The sequence below is a fragment of the Heloderma suspectum genome, chromosome 15 (assembly GCF_057233095.1).
Source record: "Heloderma suspectum isolate Gila_16-S chromosome 15, 16-S_ref, whole genome shotgun sequence".
Taxonomy (NCBI): Eukaryota; Metazoa; Chordata; class Lepidosauria; order Squamata; family Helodermatidae; genus Heloderma; species Heloderma suspectum.
Window position 1 is genome coordinate 1,886,870 of NC_139472.1, and position 19,319 is coordinate 1,906,188.

The following is a 19,319-nucleotide window of genomic DNA, read 5'->3' on the forward strand; positions in this document are numbered from 1 at the left end:
GCAGGCTTTCCTGCTTAAAGCTCTTCCAGTCAGTAACCAAGCCTCAGGAGAGGCATTCCAAACATTTGCCTCTTGGCAAGAAGTGGTCATGAGGTTCTTTTCTTTTTTTCATCTGCTGAACCAGGATGAGATGGAGTTTGGCTATGTGCAAGCCCCCCACAAGTCATTTCCAGTGGTTTTCGACTCCCCAAGAAACAGAGGGCTGAAGGACTTCCCATTTAAGGCAATTTTGGTATGTGTATTCCCCCCCTCCCCCAGTATTCTGTCTTAGCATCTTGGTCCTTGAAATAAAAAGCAACAACCTGCATTTGCATTAAGGACTTATTTGGGATGGTGAAAACAAAAAGGGATTGTGGAGAGCTCCAAAAGACTCTCTCCACAGTGGGAGAAGGGGCATCCAAATGGCAAATGCAGTTCAATGTAAGCAAGTGTAAAGTGATGCACATTGGGGCAAAAAATCCCAACTTCAAGTATCACCTGATGGGTTCTGAGCTAGTGGTGACTGACTAGGAAAGAGATCTTGGGGTTGTGGCGGACAGCTCAGTGAAGATGTCAACCCAGTGTGCAGCGGCTGTGAAAAAGGCAAGCTCCACGTTAGGCATAATTAGGAAAGGAACTGAGAATAAAACAGCCAAGATCATACTCCCCTTATACCATCCGTTTGCTTCGTTTTGCATATTATTCTGCTGCTTCCAGAGCTCATGTGGCGCAGAGTGGTAGGCGGCAGTATTGCATCCGAAACTCTGCCCACGACCTGAGTTTGATCCCAGCGGAAGCCGGGTCCCAGGTAGCCGGCTCAGGTCGACTCAGCCCTCCATCCTTCTGAGGTCGGTAAAATGAGCACCCAGCTTGCTGGGGGAAAGGCAGTCATGACTGGGGAAGGCAATGGCAAACCACCCCGCTATAGTCTGCCAAGAAAACGCCAGCGTAAGCAGCGTCCCTCTAGGGGTCAGCAATGACCCGGTGCTTGCAGAGTAGGAACATTTCCTGCTGCTTCCCCGATTCAACTTCTCAAATGTTACAGGTGTGAGGACATTTTCCAAGAGCCCCAATATGGTAGGAATGATCTAATTCTGCTCCTGTTTGCTCCCATGCAAGGGTCCGGATTTTGGTTATGTGACCCGGGAACCAGCTGACACAAACGTCTCCAGCTTGGACTCATTTGGGAACCTTGAGGTCAGCCCCCCAGTGACCGTCAGGGGCAAGGAATACCCTCTGGGGCGAATCCTCATTGGGACCTACTTCCCCACGTAAGCAAGGACAGAAAGAGAACCAGTGTTCCTCCTGCAGTGGTTTAGCTGAGAACCAGTGGAGGCTATGTCAGTTCTGGCTGAAACCCAGAGCGGATTCACCCCCCCACTGACATAGGAGCCACCAGTCTCCACCGCTGAGAACAAGTCTGTCTCCTACTCTTGCCGTGTGGGCTGTGTCAGCTCCGGGCTTTGGAGGGCCCCTGTACAAGACACCCTCCACAGTCCCCCTCCCTCGCTGAGTCCGCCTTCTCGCCCCCGTGGTCACCAGCGGCTCTTGCTCCTCCTCATGGCTCCCACTTGCTGGCTTAACAGGTGGAGAGCCTGGGAGCAAGGAGGCCGCGGCATCTCCCGCTCCTCCTTCCTCCTCACCACCACCGTCGTCTGGGCCAGAGTGAGAGGCAGGGGAACAAGCAGGTTGCAATAGGGAAGGGGAAGAGCAAGTGCAGGGGGCTCTTGCCAGTCGGCCCCTGCTGGGGTGTGGGCCCTTGGCAGGTGACCAACCACACCTGCCTTTGACACTAGTCCTGTATGAAGGATGCTGCTGAAAAGAACATCCTTTTGGCCGATGCCATAACATGAAGTGGTGTATGGCTCATGAATTGGGGACCACTGTTGTTAAGCATTGTTGCTGAAAGACAATGTTGATGAAGACGAGCCATCGCTCGGTTGGATGCAATCCCTTTAAACCACACTGCCTCTCTCTGCTAACTAGTGCCAAAGGCAATCAGATGGTCAAAGTTGTCCAGGACTTCCTCTACGCCCAGCAAGTGCAATCTCCCATCGAACTGTATTCTGACTGGCTGTTGGTAGGACACGTGGATGAGTTCTTTACTTTTGTACCAGCTGCTGACAGAAAGGTAAGCATAATTTACAACTGGGTCTCCAACGTGGTGCCCATGGACACCTCTCTTGATTTTTTAAATTTCTTTTTAACTGGGAGGCTGGCATGCTGCAAAGCAAAGAGTTCCAAAAAGTGGCTTTGCTTTTTGGAGCTGAGACTCCACTTCTGCCTTGTTCTTAGATTCTTGGGCAAGTTAATTTTCCTTTAGTCTTGCCAGTTTGCCTTCTGGGAAAGGAGTCCTTTCTGACTGACTGTCCCCAGCATGGCAACCATTTGTGAATGGACAAGACCCATACCCATGGCAGCTGTTTTGTGAGAGCATCCACAACACTCTCAAAATTCCAAAGGTGCCCAGGTTAAGGTTCCAAGCCTCTAGTCCTCATTGTGTGTCCTTCCAGCTCTCTGTTTACATCTCTTCTTACTCCTCTTTACAGGGCTTCCGCCTGCTGCTGGCCAGCCCGAGTGCCTGTTTCAAGCTTCTGAAGGAGAAGGATCAGGAGGGCTATGGAGACGCCATGATGTTTGATGGTAGGATGGCTTTTCCTCCTAATCCACTCCTTATTTCAGAGACGAAGCAACATGAGCTAGGAAGGTTTATGTTGGCCGCTGGTGCTTTTAGTCTCCAGAGAAGGTGGGGTTGCTGGGAACTTGGGAGGTAAATGGCCCAATGGGCTGACTTTGCACCAGGCAGCAGGGCTGTAGCTCAGCGGTGGAGCCCCTGCTTTGCTTGCAGAAGGTCCCAGGTTTGGTCCCTGGCACCATCTCCAGGTAGGGCTGGGAAAGAATCCTGCCTGAAACCCTGGAGAGCCACTGCTGCCGGTCGGTGCTGACAATACTGAGCTAGATGGAGGGATGGTTTGACTCGGTGTAAGGCAGCTTCCTATGCTCCTATGGCAGCTTTGTAGGGTTGCCTGCCTTTGCTTCATTTGCCCAGTGAGAAGAGGGGCAGCGGTTCTTCTCAGTTAACGTGAACCTTTATGGCCAGTGGCAGGGTGGCACATTCTGAAGTGCAGGCACTCTTCGTGACAGTCCCCATGGCCACACCCCCAAGGACAGTCCAAAGCTGCAAGCAGCTGCATTGATAGATATCCACAAACAGGTTCTAGCAGTTTTCATCTCCACTGGGCACAGGTCTTTTGCAAAGCTCATGGTCTGAATTGCCCATTCGGCACCAAGCCATCACAAAATACTTTGCATCACAACAGGGAACAGCATATTGCTGGCTGGAAAAATCCTTTCCCTCCCCAGCTACTGTCTAAGCTCAGAGGGAGCGGGGAAGGGTGGTGGATCATGTCAGCATCCCTGCTCATCAAAAAGTCCCAGCGCTGCATTCCTGAAAGCCCCGACGCCTCTACACCACCGTTTATATCTCAGCTAAGTGCGTGGTTGATTCAAAACAAAACCCAAGCACTCATAATGAAGAAGCTGCCAACTTGTCTCTTATTACAGGACTGTCGGGAAAAAAACACATCTCCATAAAGGAGATCCTTGCTAACAAAACCTTGAGGAGCAGCAATGAGTATTTCCAGGTAATCTTTACAACCCCCATCCCCTTATTAATGACAAGCAGCCAAGCAGGGGTTTGCTGCCCCAAGTGACAGGTCCAGACATCCATTCCTCCATGCCAGCTCCAGTGCAGAGACAGAAGTCCCCAGATGCGAGGACACCATGCAGTTGTGGCAGAGAAGCTGCAGGTGCAGATGAGAAGACCTGGTGTGTCCCCTAGTTTGGGGACAGGGTTCAGCACCTTGGACAGCTCCTTTAGAGGTCTGGCTGGTTCTGACTGAAACCCAGAATGGATTCTCAGAGCTACCAAAATCAGAGCCACCAACCTCCGCTGGAAACAGTGAGTTGAACAGGAACAGCCAAGGAGAAACTGGGAGAGAGGGAAAACCTCTCAGAGCGCCCAGAAGGAGAAAATGTAGGCAATTGTGGCTTGGAATGTGATTCTCTGTGTTTAAGAAGGTGCTGAAGCTGATCTGGCAAAGTTGGGAATCCTGTTTGTGGGCAGACAGAGGATGCAAAGGAAGAATGTTAAGGGGCAGCAAAATGGCTGCATATTTTGAATGCTGCCATCTTTATTTCGGTGTTGGGACCTAAACACACAGTGATGGCTCCAGGTTTTGGAAGGCTGTTGGGCAAGACACCCGCCAGGGCCCCCCTCCCTCAGTGAGCCTGCCTCCTTACCGCCATGGTCACCAGCTGCCCTTGCTCCTCCGCTGTCTCATCCTTGCTGCCACTTGCTTACTTGACAGGCAAAGAGCCATGGCGTCTCCCGCTCCTCCTCGCCACCACCACTGTTGTCTGGGCCGGAGAGAGGCAGGTGAACAAGCAGGTTGCAACAGGGAAGAGGAGGAGCAAGCCCAGGGGGCTCTGGTCAGTGGGCGCCACTGGGGTGTGGGCCCTTGGCAGGTGCCTGGCCATGCCGACCCTTGGCACCAGCCCTGGATACAGAGCAAACATACAGAGCAAACGTGCGCAATCTTTGGCGATATTAGGAAATATGTGGGTGGGATCAGGATGCCACCAGGAGCCTGCAGGTACATCAGAAATGGCCCCATTGGCACACTTGACAAATCCATTGCTTTGTGTTTGAGGTATTGTACCACAAGCGTATTGTACAAGTAGAGGAAGACAGAACAATTGTACAGCTTTGTCTTCCTCTAGTGATGTCATGAACTTCTCTTCCCCCACAACCACCCCTGCCCTCTTGTGTCTTTCTCCTTCTGCAGAAATGCATTGACTGGAACAGAGATGTCCTCAAAGAGGAGCTGGACCTGACAGAAGAAGACATCATTGACATCCCTCAGCTCTTTGTGAATGAATCCTTTTCGAATGTTCCCAGTGGCAAAGCCAGTGCTTATTTCCCAGACATGGTAAGGCCCTGCTCAGAAGCTCGCTTTGCGTCCCCGTCCTCTTGACAGACTCCTGCCCACAGGGTCTTTAAACACAGATGCTGTTTTCCCCAAACACCATTGGCTTCTCCTGCTCACTTACTAAGATCAGCAGGAGAAGCACTTTTGAAGAGGCGTCCTTGTTGGGCAATGTGGGAAAAGGCTTTCTCCTGCATTGCTCCCAAACTCTGGAACACACTTCCCTCTGGAGTTATGACTGGTGAGGGGAAAGTGGATAGGGAGACATTTTTCTCCCTCTTATAATTCTAGAACCTAGTGGGGTCATCCTATAAAGCTGAGTAGTGGCAGATTCAGGACAAATAAAAGGACTTCTTCACACAGTGCATCATTAGACTATGGAATTCGCTCCAAGGCATAGTGATAGCTACCAGTTCTGATGGCTTTAAAAGGGGATTGGACAAATTCCTGGAGGAGAAGGCTATCAATGGCTACTAGTTCTGGTGGCTATATGCTACCTCTAGTGCCAGAGGCAGAATGCCTAGGTGCACCAGTGGCTGGGGAACATGGGCAGCAGGGTGCTGTTGCAGTCAGCACCCTTCCACCCAAGAAAAATGATGGACACTTTGTCTGATCCATCATCAGTGTTCTTGTTACATCCCTAAATTCACTATGGGCAACTGGTTGGCCACTGTGTGAACAGAATGCTGGACTAGGCGGACCCTGGGTGTGATCCAGCATGGCTCTTCTAATGGCTAGCTCCCATTCTCTCTGCATTTAGGAAGGTGGTCAGGACACATTTAATTTGGCTTTTAAAATTGTTGTGATAAGAATTGATCCTTATGCATCTCCCATTTCCTGCCTGCAGGTGAACATGCTTGTTCTGGGGAGATACCTGGGCATCCCAAAGCCTTTTGGGCCTATTATTCACGAACACTGCTGCCTGGAAGAGGAGGTCCAGCGCTTGCTGGAGCCGCTGGGATTGTCCTGCACCTTCATCGATGACTTTGAAACCTATCATGTCGGACACGGAGAAGTCCACTGTGGGACAAACACCCGCCGGAAGCCCTTCTCCTTCAAGTGGTGGAACATGACCCCTTGAAGGACCTGATTCCCTGCAGTATCTGCAGGCGGGGAAGATGCTGAAAACAGCTGCTGCGCTTACATGCATAATCCAGTAACTTTCCAAGGAACTGCATTGGTTCCCCTCTCAGTAATATATGAAGGTGTTTGCTAGATTCTCTTCCCTCACTGTCTCCCATGGCATTGACCATCTTCCTTAGGTCACCCTTGTTCATGCTCCGTTGTCCCAAAGCCAGTGATGGAGGTCCACCAACACATTTCATTTCCCTGATGGGTTTGTAAAATCATGCTGTTTCCCCAATTTACAGCCCCCTGCTAATCTCCATGCATTGATGCTCAGCACTCAATGGGCATCCTCTGCATTCTTCATTCTGCAAGATGACTCAGGAATAAACCAAGCATTCAGACCTGTTCACTGGGTACTGCCCTGAAACAGGTGTAGATCACACAGGTCATCCATGGCCTCTCCAGTTAGTATCATTAACCAGTGTCCAAGGTCTTTGAGTTGGGATGGTGGGTAGATTGCCTGTTTTATCTAGCTTAAGGCAGGTCCTTCTCAGCAGATCACAGACATGGCAATCAGAATCTCCTCTCCAGTTCTAATCTATATAGCACAAAGACAAGGTTTAGGGGTAAAGGAAGTGATATTGGACAGGGGAGGGAAGTCCAGAAATTTCTGCATGGAGGCACTTCTCCTTTCTCCTCCAACCAGCGGTGTTGCAGAGGTAATGCCGCTATAGGCTTAACAGAGCGATGAGTGTGAAAAGTATACATTTCCTTTGTTTTTCTAAGATGAAATACATAATGCTGAATTCTAGGTCTCTAGTGTTGTTTTTTTAAAAAGCTTGCAAGCATATATTTTTCTCTCAAAAGGGTTTTTATGAGTTGTTTGGATAAAACATGTGAAGAATTCAGTGCTGACTATTGTCATGCTGTGTACGTAGGTGTGAATACATACTCCTTTGTAATTTTCTAGATCCATACTAGCTGTATACTCAAAAGGGGTGTTCGGAGAACTCCTGGGGGTTGACTAGAGATGAGAAGGCTTGGGAAAAAAAATATTTCCCCAATTTTCAAAAAACACTGGAAAAAATGCCCCCTCCCCTTTTCTCCAGTTTTCCCAGGCCTACACATCTCTACAGCTGACTGCTAGGAGCTATTTCCAAGGCCAACACTAGGTTAAAAACAACACAAAATAATAGAATTGAGAAGGCCACAGAAAACCACAGTAAGACAAATCTAATATGCTCGGGAGAAATGTCTTTTCCTGGGGCTGAAAAGAACAGCGTGGTTCCTTGAGCTGCCTTGGTGTGGGCATTTTATAAATGGGGTGTCACAACTGGGAAGGCCTTCTCTCTTGTAGCCACCTGCCTAGCTTCATTCAGTGGGGGCATCCAGAGAATGGACTCTGAAGATGACCAAAGGGTCTGGGGAAGTACACATCAGACAAAGGGGCAGTGCCCCTGCTTTGCATGCAGAAGGCCCAGGTTCGATCCCCGGCAGCATCTCTAGGTAGGGCTAGGAAAGACCCCTGCCTGAAATTCTGGAGAGCTGCTGCTGCCAGTCAGTGTCGACAACACCGGGATGAATGGGCCAAGGGTCAGTATAAGGCAGCTTCCTGTGGGGAGACATTCCTTTAGAGCAAGGGTGGGTAACTTGCCCTTCAGATGCTGTTGGACTAAGATTCCCATCATCCCTGACCACTGGCCTTGGTGGCTGAGGCTGGGAGTTGGGAGTCCCACAACTTCTGGAGGATACATCTGCTTTAGATACTCTCGCTCCAAGCCATTTCAAGCAACGGCCAAGCGCCACACGTTAATGGGCATTTGTGGCAAAAGGGCTTCCAAACGGGCCTCAGCCCCTCTTGTTTTACACACTTGCAGACAGACAAAGTTGCCCTGGGATCACTGCAAAGCTGAAGAGCAGAACTCTCCTGCCTTGGCCATCAACCAGGGGACCAAGGACCACTGGGAGGCTGCACCCCCCTGCCTCCTCCCAGGGAAACCGTGGCAGCAAGGCAGAGACCAACCTGACCCACCTACCAGCCAGAGAAGGGACAGCTGCAGGGGGCTCACTCCCTCCTCCCTGCCAAAAAGAAGTCTTATAAGGATCTTGTAACTCGGCACTAGCGCAGAAGTTTCCTCTTTTCCTCCTCCCTCTCCAATCGTTTTTCCTTTTTTGTCATGTCTTTTAGATTAGCAGCCCATCTGGGAGCCTTTTTTGGCTGAGGAGGACCGAATGCTTTAAATGCTCACGTGTACATAAGGATCACAGTCTCTGCACGCCACCATCTGGCAACTTCTGATATAACAAATAGGTGCCAGGGAATCTACCCCTTGTTTGGTTCTTGGCACCAAATATTTCTCAGTCCTGGCGCCTAAAAATCTGATGCTGGCACTTAAGCATTGTTCTACTCTCCCCGAGGGTGGTGTTTTGTCGCCTATTCCTAAATCTAGTATTTTGAGAAACCTCAAGTCCAATCATAGTCTTAAGCAATCGTTGGTTACATTCCGACCTTCTGCAAAACGTCCTGTTATCTACCAGCACCAGGTGTCTGTCAACATATCCAGCGGCAAGGAGTGCCAAGGATGCAACGGCGCTCTGTGCTTACAGCTGCTGTGAGTTGTGTAATGAATTTCCTATCCAATCATTCCAGGGAAGTGATACATGCAGAATCTTCTGTGCTGTTGGAACAGTACAGGTGGAGGGAGGAAAGGCATTACGGTCTATACAGTTCCATCATTGATTTAAACATTTATTTTGAGAAATATAAAAAGAGACAAAAAAAGGGGGAGTGATAGGACTAGATTAAGAACTGTTCCCATCTCATGTAAACTCAAAATTGTTCTTTTCTCTCCGAGCTCTTCCCCTTCACTCTCCCCAAGGAGGAAGAGGCAACAGAAAGGGTTTGCAATGGGGGCATTGGAACACGTATGCTGGCTAGGTAGAGTGTGCCTGAAGGGAAGTCTTTAACTTTTATACAAACACACATTCTTTGGTGAAGAAGTACCTCTTTGTCCTTTCCTTCCTTCCGTTCCCCCCCCCCCAATAAATTATCCCTAAGTTATGTTTCATTTAGCTTTCTTCTTCTTATGATGTCCCTACACCATAATTATTTAGCAAAGGGGGCGGGTGGGAGAGAAACAAATAGTAAACTTGGCTGAACTGACACTAGGAACATAGAGAGATGCAAACGGTGTGTGTATAAATTTTGACCCAGACTTTTTTTTAAAAAGGCAAATAATGATGCAATATTCAGCCCTTCCTCGAACAGCCAGATTACGCTCTACCCAGCATTCCTCTTTAACCCAACCCTTCCAAGAATTCTGTACCGGTAAATGTAGCATCACATCAGGTCATGTCACCTCTGGAGACTCCCTAATGAAATCGGATAGCAACGAGATGCAAAAAAAAAAACCAAAAGGAAGGGGAACACTCAGCTTAAAAAAAGAAGAGGTGTTTACGTCAAGACTCAGCAGTGTGTTCTGGTTACAAGGCACCACATTTCTCCAACACAGAATGGTGGAACAGCACAAAGCTAACAGAACTGCAATGAGGATGGAAACATACCACCTATGAGTCTGGGCACACCTGGGGTAGAAGCGTACATTTGTCATGGCTTTCCCCTCCAGAATACCACGAATTATTCTTTACCAAAGAGGCTGAGGGTTTTTTACTAGCAACCCTAAAATTCCTTGCAGAACTGCCTTAGACTCCTGAAATTAGGACCCACAGCAGTTGAACGGGTGTGCAGCTTGCACGCGAATCTGCAATACGGGAGACACCCTTTAACAGAGGTGGAATTTGCGCCAGCTGCAAATGTGACTTTCTGACCTGGGCGAAGGGATCCCCCGAACAGTTCTGACAGAATGTTCCATGAGGCACAGAGGAATCTGGTAGGGCAGTAGGAATAGAAGGAGCTGTGGAGGCAAGAGAGAGAAGCAGGGGGGTTCCTTCACCCAAGTATCTGAATCATGACATAGCCTCTGGCCCATAAAAAGGGGAGATCCCTCTCCCAGCTGAAAAGATGATTCTCCTGCTGCTCAACCACAAGTCCATGCCACTTGCTATGGTGCTGATGCTGTAGCATTTGAAAGAGGCCTCATGTGGTGGACAGAGCTGATCATTACAACTTCAAGGACAATTCTAGCTTTTGAGGAGAGTCCCTCATGCAGGAAGAAGAAAAAATTACAGCGTCTAACCCACATAAAGGTGTGATGGAGGGAATTGTTTGCCATGCACAAAAAATGGCATGAAGACGGTTACCTTGGGGGCAAACCTGGAAAAAAAATCACATGAAACCCAACCTTAAAAGGCCACTGTGAACTAAGTAGCTATTCCCTGTGGACTGTGTCCCGACAGGCTTTGGGGTGAGGTGTACATTCAAATGAACAAAAATGGAGAGCATAAGGAGGCACAGAAAAGCTACAAAATTAACAACCACCTTCTTGCAGGGGGCTTCTGCGTTTTCTTAGGGAAAAGGTGTGGGGCCACTCCACAAAAAAGGCCAGGGTTCAACCATTTGAAATGCTGGCTACTGGTCCGCTGCTTAACCAAAATCAACTTAAAAAAAAAAAAAAGGAAGCACAGAAAAAATGAACAGGCAATCCTGCCAATTCTATCAGAATGGTAACTCAAAAGGATGAGAAGAACTCTGCAACATATTCCCCTCCTCACTACCCCCCCAAGAAAATGCAAAATACAAAACAAGTCATCTTACAGAAAGGATGGAGCAGGCAGATGGGGTGGGAGCAGTCATAGTAACAGGGAGTTAAAACTTCAGATTGCTTATAAAAACCGAAATTTCGGGTCTAACAAAATGCGTCTTCGTGCCTGTAATCTCTCTGCGTACGGTGCTCTGCATCCCAATGCACATCGGAAGGGGCAGCTGCCTTGTCGGGGGGGGGGGGGGAGAGAAGGACGCATGCCCTGTGTCAGAGCGTACGTGGGTTGTACTCTGGCAGCTTCTTCAGCTTCTCCTTCTCAGGGTCGCTCTCGTCGCGGGCGATCGCCAGGGAGTGAGCGTAGCCCATGGCCACCTGAACAGACAAGAGCATGCCACTTTGGGTTGCCATTCAGCAGGGTTACAGCCTTGCCCCATTCCCCCCAACCACCAATTGTTTGGTGGTTTCCTGGCTTATGTGCAGTTTTTCCGCCATTCTTTAAGGTTGAAATGCTTCTCCTAAGGCTTCGTTACTGGCAGGAAGAGCTAAAATACATGGGTACTTTTTGTATTTCTGTCCCTGCCCTTTTTGCCTTTGGCTCCATCCACCACTGAAATGTGGCCCCCGAGAGTGTCTCTGAATGGAATCTGGCTCTCGGGCTGGAAGAGGTTCAACACCCCTGCTATTCATGACCCCAGACAAAGCTACCACTTCAGAACCCAGAACGTGAGCTTCCTCACCACCCTTTCTGCTCTTACCTGCTCCGTGTAGATTCCATCCAAGGTCTTCACTTCTTGAGCTGCAGTCGAGGACTTGGGCTTGTGGTCTCCGTAGCCCTGGGAAAACATGGGGTAGAATTCAGTCTCTCTCTGGACTGGACCGGAGAAGACTCTCTGTGCGAACATCAAGTGCAGAAGACGCCAGCTAGAGCACCAGCCTCACGGCCTGTTCACACATTACTCCCCCCACCCCCACCTTTGCAGATGTATCTTTGCATGTGCTTTGCAACCGCTGAAACGCAGCACTGAAGACCCATGGCTCAGGACCTCGAATTAACACTCGGCCATGGGATTAACACTCGCCACCATATTCCCAGCTTGAGGCAAGGTCTTTTGTTGTTGCTGCATGTTTCTGTAACTGACCGCGGGATCAAAGTAAGCTTTGCACATCCCACTACATGCCTCTGATTCAAATCTTCAGCCTTTGTACTTGCAACAAACAAGATGCTAGTTCATTCGCATATCACTCAGTATGGCTTACGTAGGAGGCAGGGACGTTGCTAGGTACTGAATAGATTCAGGGCCTAGGCCTGCATGACGCAAATCTGCGTAAAATTTGCCTATGATAATTTATATCTGTATACGCAAGTTTAGAAATGAGGATGAGGATTTATTTTAATTTCACAGGAGGCATAGCCAGCCAATTAATTCCTCATCCAAATCACTTCAAATAAAATAACTCCTTCAATTAATTTTCACCTCAACCCAGATTATCCCAAATCAGTAATTCCTCTTTAGTTACAAGTAATTTGCAATCCCCCCTTATTCTTTCTCTTTCCCTTTTGGAGGAAATTTTCGCCCACCTCATGCAGTTAAGTTTAGAAGCTTCCACTAACACCAAGGGAATTTCCCCCCCTCGCTTAATTGTCACTGGGAGTGGGGGGAGTTCCAGCATGTGGGGGTGGGGGGAGAGTTAACCCTGCCCTCTCCAGCTGCAAGCCCCCAACCCTTGAAAATCACCCCCTGCAGGGCAATTAAGCTAAGAAAGTAATCTTCCATAGGTATCAATGGGCACTCAGGGCTCTGGGGAATAGATCCAGGGCCCTGGGAAACAGATCCAGGGAGGAGTGCCTCATGTACCCAGGCCTCATAACACCCCTGGCTAGAAGGCATTCAGGAAGAGGCAAAGAGGAATTTGTCTCTCCCAAGAGCAAGACAGGCCCTCAGCAAGTACAAACATCTGGAAAGAGATCTCTGTTATCCCGGTGATAAGCATTTTATAAAAAATGTCACAGCATCACCCAGCCAAATGTCTCTCCTAAGGAGCACGCCAGATGGGCTCCAAAGCATTTAGCAACGGCAGGCTGAAAGATAATGTCCAAGGAGCTGTCAAGGAAGGAGGGAGCGCTGATATGGTCAAGGATCCCATTGCAATTCCTAGCCAAGGCCTCGCCCAAGATGACAGATGGAGATGCACAAGGAACTGGCATCCTGGCAACCGTGTCTGCCATTCCTCCACTCCCCAGAGGCAGCTCATAACCCACACAGTGGACTTCGCAAGATGGCAGAGGGCACCCCCGCCTCCCCAGCATCGAAGAATGGTTGCCTCCTGGCGTTTTCTAGCTCGCTCCCAACACAGCTTTTCCTTTCAGTGTTTTCCGAGGTGTGGCATCCACCAGGCCACGTGGAAAATGGAGAGGAGGAAGCAAGACAAACATTCGGAAGAAATGTGCTGGCCAAGCCAAGCAGCAATGGAAACCTTCCCTTGGCTCTGGCCGATCACAGCAGCTCCATCTGCCTCCTTACCAGTTCTCCAAAGGTCGGAGATGGGCCCCAACTGATTGTGCTCTCATCTGCAGCCACTATAATACTGCTCTTCCTGAAACAGGTACACAAAGGAGGTTACGGTCTGGAGAGCCCTGGGGCAGCTTCCCCTACAGCCCTGGCACACAGCCCCCCCACCACACTGCATGCCCTGTTCCCTGTGAAGGAAGTCTTCGCCCATATGTACCTGCCCACTTGTGCAGATCTTCAGCCAAGGCCTTACTCTGGTTCCCCCACTTTTGGAAGGCAGATGAGCGGCTACTGGAAACAGAGCCTTTGCTATGGTGGCTCCCCATTTGTGGAATACCTTCCCCAAACAAATTCAGCAAGTGGCTATTTTAAACATCCTTTGAGCACCAGATCTCTATGGAATTTAATTGTGAGAATAGTGTAGTATAGTGATTAATGCAGGGATAGGTATCCTGATGCTTCCCACAGATGTGCTGGGCTAAAACTCCCATAATCCTTGACTATTAGTCAAACTGACTGAGGCTTATGGGAGTTGAAGTGCCAGGTTGCTTACCTCCAGCCGAGTATTAGAACAAGACTGGGAAGATCGAGGTTCATACCTCCACTCAGCCACAAAGCTCACTGGGTAACCTTGGGGAATTCGTTATCTCTTAGCCTTTAATATAACACTTGCGGGGTTTCTTTGTAATCCTTTGTGAATCACTTCAGGATTTGCTCAATGAGAAGTAGTATATAAATATTATTATTTACAACAAGTCCTTGGAGAAAGGATGGGATACGAATAAAATCAATAATTTTGGTCAGGTGGCTTACCGGCCAATTTCCGTTCAAGCCGTTTCTAGTAAGGCTGTTTTCTACCCCTGCCCCCAATTTTATCCTCACAACAACCCTGTGAGGTAGGTTAGTCCAAGAGAGAAAGTGACTGGCCCGAAGTCCCCCTTCACGTCCCAGTGGAGAGTCTTCTGAATCCTAACCCGAACACTCTAATTCAAGGATGGGCAGACATCAGGCTTGTGGGATCTACTTTTATTTTTTCTTAGTACCCTGAGATCCACCAAGCAGAGCCAGATGCAAAAGACATACACTGCGAAAAATTTGGAGTCCCTGAATTTGTTTCGAGTACGAGAACAGAACACAGCTCACTCTCCTCCCACACAAAAATACACTCCAAGCTTTCTTTATTTCAGCAGTGTAATTTAGGACAAGGGAGTCATCTTGTTGCTGCTCTTGTTAAAAAGAAAAGAAAAGAAGAAGCCTACTGCAAGTCACCCAGAAATCTAGTAGATCCAGATTTATATTCTGCCTACCACTGCTCTGACCTCTACACCCCATTGTCATGCTCTTTATGCAGCCACTTCGAATATAACTGAATAGAAAGGCATGATGTAAATCTTTTAAACAGATGGAAAGGACATTTTCTTATGGGAGATGCACTTATGGCAGATGCAGCCTTCATATAAAAAAGCCCTTAATCCTTGCTTGCTTAGATGCAAGGCCTGGGTACTTGAAATTTCCCCTAAGACCCTGATGCTGAGAAGGATTGAAGGCAAAAGGAGACGGGGACGGCAGAGGATGAGATGGCTAGATAGCATCACTGATGCACTCTGGGAGAGAGCGGAGGACAGGAAGGCCTGGCTTGCTATGGTCCATGGGGTCACGAACAGTCGGACACGACTTAATGACTGAACAACAACAAAAGCAGAGATTTAACAAACGCTCCACATAGCCTATACAAAGTAAACCCATTAGCAAATAGTCAAAAGAAATTATCCAAACAAAAAGAACAGTTCTAAAAGAATTGCCAAGCCAATTAGAACAGGAAACAGCTCTCTTAAAAGAGACAATGAGCAAAGATAAGGTGATTAGGTGATTGAACCCTTTTTTCTAAGGAAAAAAGCACACAGATCCAGGATGGAATAGAACTGTTAAGAAAAAGGAGATGAAACTTTAAGGTGATTAGAAGGCCACCTTTCTGCTCCTTTGCATATCAATAATCAGCCATGTGGCAGAGTTTACCTTATGAATAATAATTTAAAAAGACAAAAAGGGAGAGACTGCTCAGGGGCATTTAAGCAATCTTCGTAGCCTTCAGGAACAAGATGAAACTTCTCAAGTTTCTGGATCAGAAGAGAATTCACCTGGGTGTCCTGCAAAATCTTAGGATACAACCCATTTGTCCAGTTACTTAATTTTGGAGTTATGTGGAGTAGCCAGCTTGCCTTGCATGGGACAGTTTGGAAAAGGCAACTTTCTTTCTCACAGTGTTCATCCCCCACCCCTTCTTTCTTTTTTTTTTTTTAATATATATAATTATCATTTCTTACCCACAAGCCAGACTGCGGATTTTCCAGCCACATAGATCCTGCACAGTTTTGGGGTACATCGTCGATTCCCGGGAAGTGTTTGTGGCCCCCCAGAAGAAGAGTCCACCTGAAAGATGCAGCAAAAGCGTGGGGAAAAAAATCAACTTGGTTCACTTGCCGGAGACATTTGCTCTGTTTGGAGTCCCAACAGGGAAGCTCTCTGCGTATTTAACACATTTGACAGTTCTAGCAAGAGAGAAAGAAATTAGGCACATTTCTCTCCCAAAATGCTAGAAGAACTTGAGGCTGTCCAGCGAGATTGGATGGGCAGCAGTTTCCATGATGAAAAATACAACTATATAACTGTTATAACGATCGTCTCATTGTTCAACAATTATTTTATTGTATTTTATTCTCATGAAAACCGCTTTGATCATTTTATTGGAACGTGGTATACAACAACAACAACAATACAAGTCTGTGCAATAAATAATAATAAAAGAGGAAATACTATTTCATTTAACACACAATGAACTGCTGTAGGTTAACTGTTGCGGGATGTTGCAGTGACTATTAATAGAAGAAAAATTCATGACATAGAAAGCTGCTTCAGAGAGAGGCAGAGGCTTGGTCTATTGAACTTAGTACTGTCTAAACTAGGGGTGGGCAACTTGTGGCCTTCCAGATGTTTTGGCCTAGAAAACCCATGATCCCTCACCATTGGCTATGCTGGACAGGGCTGATGGGAAGTTGTACACCAAAACATTGCCCACTTCTGGTCTAAACTGAGTGGCTGCAACTGTCCAGGGTTTCAGGCAGCAGTTTTTCCAGCCCTACCTGGAAATGCTGCTGGGGACTGAGTGTTTTGTTGTTTTTGCTGCAACAGACTGACACGGTGACCCCTCTGGAATTAGTTAAGTTAGGGAGTGTTCTCTGGTTACGATCTCCAGCCACACGACAGTGAGCATTTGCTGTGTTCACACACGTACCTCTGGAAACAGTTATAAAATAACTGCTTGTTCTAATAGCTCTGCACCTCAATCAGCCACAAGTGACAACAATGGCAGCTTACCTGTTTCACTGACTGCGAAGGAGCAGGTGTAACCTGCGTAGATCTGGGCTGCTCCACGACCGGGGAAGTCAAAAAGCTTCACTAGCCGTGGCACCATCTCATCTCTTTGCTCGGCATGGCCCAGTCGACCGTAGCCACCAAAGCCCCAGGAGAAGACACGTTTCTGTGAGTCCAAGACAAGCTGAACGGAGAGGGGAGATACTGGGTGAAAAACCAGACTGAAGGACAGGAAGCTGCTTTATTGACAGGGATGCAAAGATCTGATGTTTTTGTACATCTCTGTCAGGGACATCAACACACACTCATTTTCATAACAAGGTAGGAGTAATATTTTTAGATATCGATATACTTCAATCCGTCACAATGTTTCTGATGGGAAGAAATAGGCATTTAAAATGGCCCTGAATTTTTTTCTCCTTTGATGCTTCTCTACAGACACAGGCCTCTTTTGAATTTGAACGTTCAAAGCAGGGTTAAACCTGCAAAGCATTCATGACGTCCCCTTTCAGTGCTCAAAGCCCTTTGCATCCATCATGGGCAGGCATGGTATGGCACCTGCCAGGGGCCCACACCCCAGCAGGGGCCCACTGGCAAGAGCCCCCTGGACTTGCTCCCCCTCTTCCATGTTGCAACCTGCTCATTCACCTGTCTCTCGCTCTGGCCCTGACAATGGTGGTGGTGAGGAGGAGGAGCAGGAAATGCTGCGGCCTCCTTGCTCCCTGGCTCCCTGCCTGCCAGGCAAGGAAGTGGCAGCAAGGATGAGGAAGAGGAGCAGCTGGTGAGAATGGTGGCGAGAAGGTAGACCCACTGAGGGAGGGGCCCATGGAGGGTGTCTTGCCCAAGGGCCCTCCAAAACCTGCAGCCAGCACTGGTTTGAATGCACATTTGAAGATTCCTATACCCTGGTATATGAGGCCGATGTCAGGGTGGACACTGAGCCCATAGAATCCCAGAGTAGTTCTGATTCTGAGGTGGAGCAGCCGCTCCTGGGAGAGGAGCACGCTCATCCTTCCCAGGGCCAGCAGCTGGCAGAGATTCCTCCCATTGGCATTCCTGACATAGATAGCGGTCCCAGGAGTGAGAGAGCGCGGGAAGAGGGCTTGCTGGACACGCGATGCTGATGCAGGGAGCGGTGCCAAATGGAGGGCGCGGAAAGGAGGCGTAGTGCCCGGGTGGCGCACAACCAATGGTTGCGCCCAGAGGATCCAAGGGAAAAGGGGAGGGACTCTCCCTAGCCCATAAGTTCAGGGTCTGCCAGTGATTCTCCTTCAAACAGGGACCAACTGCTCCAACTGAGGGCATAGGTACTCTGCTGCCCATAGCTAGTCGTTAATAGTAGAGTTGTTAAGTTGTAAAAAAGGAATAAAGCTTTAAAAAGAATCCCTTTGTCTGTGTCTGGACTTGGCTACTGGATTAGACTGAAAGAGGCCGCCAAGGAGCCCTTGACAGCCACAAACAAGCGTCAGGAACGCACTCCTCCTTTCACCTCTCCTGCCGCATACCAGCTTTGGCATGAAGATTCTGCCTCGCATTAAGCAGAGTTCCCCGCTATATCCAAACAGGGGAATTCTGGCCTGAAGTCAATTAGCACATCGAGCAAATGCTAGTATTTATTTTATTTTTAACATTTATATACTTGAAACAAGACAAACTGAACACAATAAAAATGAACATTAAAAACGGTAAAACATTAGGACTTTAGAACATCTAGATAATGTAAAAAGCTAGATTAAAAAGAGATGCACCGTCACACCTTCTCTAAAGGCCAGGAGAGCAGGAGTGAATCATAGTTCTTGAGGGAGTGCATGCCACAGTTTGGGAATGACACAGAACTCCTTTCAGGCATGCCCATCAAGTGGGCCTCTGTGAGTGATGGTGTCCTCAAAAGGGCCCCTCCTGATGGTCTTAATACTTGAGCAGTTTGTGAATGAGACAGGCGGTCCCTCAGATAGCTAGGTCCTAAGCCATTTAGGGCTTTAAAGGTTAAAATCAACACCTTGAATTGAGCTCAGAAAGCAATTAGTGCCCAGTGCTGGTCTTTCAGGACAGGTGTAATATGGTCCCGATACTGTCCACCAGTTAGCAGCCTAGCTGCCACAGTTTGCACCCTCTGAAGCTTCCGGACACTCTCCCAGGGCAGCCCCACATATAGTACATTGCAGTAGTCTAAATGTCCAGGCCTTACCGTGTGGTTTGCTCCACAGGCCACATCTCTCACGACTACGTTCGGCACGGGCAGGATCTGGCCATCTTTTGTCTTTTCGATGAAGATGGCGACACGCCGAGGGACCAGCTCACAGTCATACTCTATCCTCTGGGCTCGGGCAATGAACTTCCCGTCGGAGTTGTGCCCTGTGGTGGGACAGAGAGATCACAGCTGAAAGAACCGGTAGATGGGGGCTGCAAGGGACCCTCTGTTGTTTTTTCTCCTCACATGCAGCCAAGAATTGAGATGGCAGAGAAAATATTGGCATACCTAGCTGTCCATATTCAGGACATCCAAATGAGTAGAGGTTTCCTTTGCAGTCCATCACCATGCTGAATTCAGCACCACATGCCATCTTGGTAATCGGCTGGCCGTTGTACATGATCTAAACATGAGGAGGTTTTAGGAAACACTGAAAAAAACACTGCTAAGCCTTTCAAACAGCTACATGCTCAAGTATATAAGTCCTGCAATTATGCCCAGTTAAAAGCTGTGTGTGAATTGTATGACACCTGTATTTTAATATAATTAA

The 19,319-nt window shown here is 48.3% G+C and overlaps 2 protein-coding genes across 8 annotated transcripts in view; one reads left to right on the forward strand and one right to left on the reverse strand.

Annotated features, from left to right (window-relative positions):
- The window catches only part of LOC146335174 (protein-arginine deiminase type-3-like), a 30,049-nt gene extending 23,107 nt beyond the window's left edge, over positions 1-6,942 (forward strand). Inside the window, exons 10-16 of the mRNA XM_084822170.1 lie at positions 125-232; positions 1,099-1,250; positions 1,966-2,110; positions 2,529-2,622; positions 3,544-3,623; positions 4,827-4,970; positions 5,815-6,942. Coding sequence (XP_084678296.1) covers positions 125-232; positions 1,099-1,250; positions 1,966-2,110; positions 2,529-2,622; positions 3,544-3,623; positions 4,827-4,970; positions 5,815-6,048 — 957 coding nt within the window. The 3' untranslated portion in view covers positions 6,049-6,942. The remainder of the gene's footprint in view (positions 1-124; positions 233-1,098; positions 1,251-1,965; positions 2,111-2,528; positions 2,623-3,543; positions 3,624-4,826; positions 4,971-5,814) is intronic.
- A 1,279-nt stretch (positions 6,943-8,221) lies between these two features.
- Positions 8,222-19,319, reverse strand: part of RCC2 (regulator of chromosome condensation 2) — a 31,043-nt gene continuing 19,945 nt past the window's right edge. For 6 of the 7 annotated variants that reach the window (XM_084822173.1, XM_084822176.1, XM_084822174.1 and 3 more), the window contains exons 7-13: positions 19,058-19,172; positions 18,767-18,933; positions 16,582-16,762; positions 15,531-15,636; positions 13,219-13,291; positions 11,452-11,529; positions 8,222-11,068 (exon numbers count right to left, since the gene is read on the reverse strand). In XM_084822173.1, the coding sequence (XP_084678299.1) occupies positions 10,964-11,068; positions 11,452-11,529; positions 13,219-13,291; positions 15,531-15,636; positions 16,582-16,762; positions 18,767-18,933; positions 19,058-19,172 (825 nt within the window). In that variant the 3' untranslated portion in view covers positions 8,222-10,963. The remainder of the gene's footprint in view (positions 11,069-11,451; positions 11,530-13,218; positions 13,292-15,530; positions 15,637-16,581; positions 16,763-18,766; positions 18,934-19,057; positions 19,173-19,319) is intronic. The other variant, XM_084822178.1, reaches the window with a different exon arrangement.